General features: G+C 40.3%; 1 protein-coding gene across 1 annotated transcript; it reads right to left on the reverse strand.

Annotated features, from left to right (window-relative positions):
- Nucleotides 1-1,237: 1,237 nt before the first annotated feature.
- LOC123148629 (lipid transfer protein EARLI 1-like) lies at nucleotides 1,238-1,897 on the reverse strand. Its single transcript, XM_044568098.1, has one exon. It carries the CDS (start codon nucleotides 1,888-1,890, stop codon nucleotides 1,507-1,509), a length of 384 nt encoding a protein of 127 aa, XP_044424033.1. The 5' UTR covers nucleotides 1,891-1,897; the 3' UTR covers nucleotides 1,238-1,506.
- Nucleotides 1,898-3,907: the final 2,010 nt, after the last annotated feature.

Consider the following 3,907-nt stretch of genomic DNA (forward strand, 5'->3'; position numbering starts at 1 on the left):
GGTTTCACTTTTTTCAAAAGAACTATTTCAATTTCATAAGCTCCCTGACTTTCTTTCTCTTTTTTACACAAGAACACTGTAGCTCTATGACATTTCTTGAGCATGTTAGAGGATCCGACTCTCTCATTACCGTCCTTTTTCCCACACCAAACCGATGACATCAACATGATTTTTTTGGTTTTCGGACTTGAAAATGTTTTATCTCTTAAATAAAAAATCCAATTAAAAATCTGTTTTCATCATTAAATCCGTCTTGAAGAGATCTTCAAAACTATAACACATATTGATATGTTTCGACGAATATTTTTTTGTGCCAAAAGTTGCCATGATGTTACACCAAAGTTGTCATAGTGTTTACACTAAAGTTCCCATGATATATTTTATCTATTTTTTCTTTTAGATTTAAAGCTACCATTGTATTTCAACAACATTTCACTGCAAATTTTATTAGTTGGCCATGGCAATTTTTAGTAATTAACCATGGCAAATTTAATTCATGGATCATGGCAATTTTTAGTAATTCATCATGGCAATTTTAGTATTTTGACCATGACAATTCTAGTATTTTTACCATGGAAGTTATTTTTTGTATGAACCATGGAAAATTTTAGTGCACGTATCATGGCAAATTTAAGTAATTCACCATGGCAATTTTAGGTCCAGGTTCGTGGCAAATTTGTGTCATTGACTAGGCATCTTTAATGTAATTGACGACGAATTTCTTTTTAATAATGAACTATGTCAAAATTATTTCATGGATCATGGCAAATTTTAGTAATTCTCCATGGCAACTTTAGTTTCTTAATTCCCTTTTTTTATAACATGTCAAAATTTACTTTAAACGTAGAAGAAAAAGTAGTTTAAACATATCATGGCAATTTGAATGTAAACACCATGGCAATTTATGTGCAATAGACATGGCAACTTTTAACCACAAAAAAATCGTCGAAACATATCGATATGTGATCTAGTTTCGAAGTCCTCGTTGTAACAGTTTTAATGATGAAAACGGATTTTTCATCGGGTTTTCCATTTAAAGATAAAATATTAAAGTTTAGAAAACCCAAAAGATTTCCACTGACACGTCTCTTTTTAGCCCTGTTTGCATGCATCGTATGTGCAAGAAACAAAATGACTGACGTGTCACAATGTGTAGATAGAAGAGTGTGTGGACGAAATTGCTTCATGCCACACATGTGACACTTAAAAGGGTCCAATTACAAAACTGTGCTTTTTATTAAAAGGAAATGTCGCTTTTACTACACAACGGCACACACGCTGGGAATTGACACGTTAAATATAGACCGAGCACACGGCGACAATCCTAATGGCAGCTGAACATGACATGTAGAGTACGTGCACATGCACCACTTGACATGAGTGGTAAGCTATATCAAAAACAAAACAACAAAGAACAATGAGTACGTGCACATGCATATGCTTTGCATGCATGCAGCATGGAACGTACGCATGCACGAAGACGTACTGACCATCCGTCACGGTCAATCAGTCGCAACGGAAGCCCTTGGGCACCTTGCAGTCGCAGTAGTTGAGCAGGAGCGTGAGGTCGACGTCGACGTCGAGGTTGATGCCCAGGACGTTGGCGTTGATGGCGAGGCAGACGCAGGCGGCGGCGTCCAGGTCCACCAGGCCGGAGATGATGGAGCAGCACGGCTGCTTGGGCGGCGACTGCCCCAGCACCACGTGGATCAGCCCGTCCAGCACGTCCGCGCACACCGCCAGCTTCACCGCGTTCACGGGGCAATTGCCCGCCGGCGAGGGGCACGGGTGGCCGTTGCACGCCTCCGCCGGCCGCACGCCCGCGCACAGGAGCACGGCCACGACCGCCACCATTGCCACGGCCATGCTGCTCGGCCTGGATGCAGCCATTGTTCGCTCTAGTTCGTGATTGTGTGATGTAGCTGTGCTAGCTCAGGTTTGCTTTAGCTTTGTGACTGTGTGAGTATATTGCAGCGATCTGGAGAGTATTTATAGGGGATCAACCTGTGTGGCCGGGGCAGTATGGTCATCGATTAGCCTTTTCTGGGACAATCGATCAATGATTTGCTTGCTGAAGTTGACATGTTGTACCAGATCGAGCCAGAAACACAAAGGTTATATTGTTATATTAACGGGAAAGGTGTCGATTTGCGCAAATTGCGTGTATATTCTTGTAATCGGCCGGCCATCCGAGGAGCTCCAGCTGACTAGTTGCAGCAAAACAACTTCCCTTAGCAAACATACAAACACCCGTGAACCATCAGCCGGCCCATGTCAATATCAGATGACAAATACTAACGCAAACAGACCTACAAAATTATTTTCTTGGACCAATTCGAATGGAACAAAATTTAATTAACACTTAGTTTTAACAAGATTAAAATACACTTACAAAAAAATTAATCGGGCAAATCCCGTTTCCATTAATATCATAACGGAAATACAAAAGGCGAGCAGTCAAATTTAGTGTCGTGGAAAACACTTTAGCTACATATAAGTCGCCTGAAAAACGAATTTGAGTTAGTCAATTTTTAAACCATTGATTTCTGCTTTAAGATTCATGCTTTTTGTTTCTCTTCTTGCTGTGTCTACTGTAATGTTTTGGGCTGAAATTTTTGACTGGCCCCTGTTTTGGGCTCCTGTTGTCTGTTTATAGGCCCACATGCTTCTTCTTTTTCTTTTTATGCCTTTTTTGCTTTTTTTTCTTAATCGTTTTTTCTGGGTATTTCTTAGGGTGTTGGTTGGTGTAGAATGTATACACGCAAGTACCATATAACATGTGAATAAATTATATTAGAGTGTAAAAATTACACAATTACATGTTTATTTCTTGGCTCGTGCTACGCGTCAGCCGACGGATCGCGAGCCATCAAATCTAGTACAATCTAGTGCCAAGGATCGTTGTTCACTTTTCCCACTTTTGCAATGTAGGTTCTGTTGTAGAACTTTTTGCAACAGACGTCATGTTACAGAAGACATTTATAACAAAGGTTTTGTGCATTATTTTTTTGCCACAGAGGTAATGTTGCAGTCTTTTTTTGCAACAGAGGTTATATTGCAGAATATTTTTGCCCACATCGTCGCACCATCGTGTTGCCACTGCAACATTCCTCATGTTTCAGAAACATGGAGGATGTTGCAAAATTCTAAGACATGCGGTGGGTGGGACAAATCCACACATGGTTGGCTCTCGAGGCGGTGACCGCAAGGTGTAGAATCGGCCTGATGATTCTAATCATTTCCCTTATTTCTTACATATTAAAAAGTGCAAAGTTTTGAGCAAATTTTTATTATTTTGTTTCTCTTAAAGGATAATACCATATCACTAATTTACTCTACCTTAAAAATGTTCATTATTTTGGTTGCGTTTTAGTTTTTATTTCATTTCTTTCCTTTTTAATGATGATAAAAATGCCACTAATTCATTCTTAATAGGAAACTTCTTTTTTCTGAAATTCCACTGTTATATGTTTATTCTTGCATATTATAAAAAATTAAAGCGTATTTATGTTAAAATTAGTACAAATTTTTTTATTTTTTTTATTTGTTATTTTCTTTCTTCTTAAAGGAAGGGTCTGGCGTGCGCCACCTCACCGATCCGTGGCCCCCTAGTTCTCGTCATCATGCCTTCCAAGACTTAGGACTTTGGGCCACTGCGAGGGGCTAGAGGCGATGCTCTCACATCTTGTGAGGTGGTTCGACTGGGACCATGTGCTAAACTGCTAATTGAGTCTCTCACAGTATTGGAGGAGATGCTGAACTACTGGGCGGTCTTGCAGCTCCCAGGCGTCTTCTCTTCGAAGTAGTCCGCCGTGGAAGATGCAGGAGGAGCCAAGAGCTGGAAATTAAGCGATGTAATTGGAGCGAGCATGCTGGGGCCCTTCTTCACCGTGAACTACATGGTCCT

Source organism: Triticum aestivum, chromosome 7A, assembly GCF_018294505.1.
Source record: "Triticum aestivum cultivar Chinese Spring chromosome 7A, IWGSC CS RefSeq v2.1, whole genome shotgun sequence".
NCBI classification, from domain to species: domain Eukaryota; kingdom Viridiplantae; phylum Streptophyta; class Magnoliopsida; order Poales; family Poaceae; genus Triticum; species Triticum aestivum.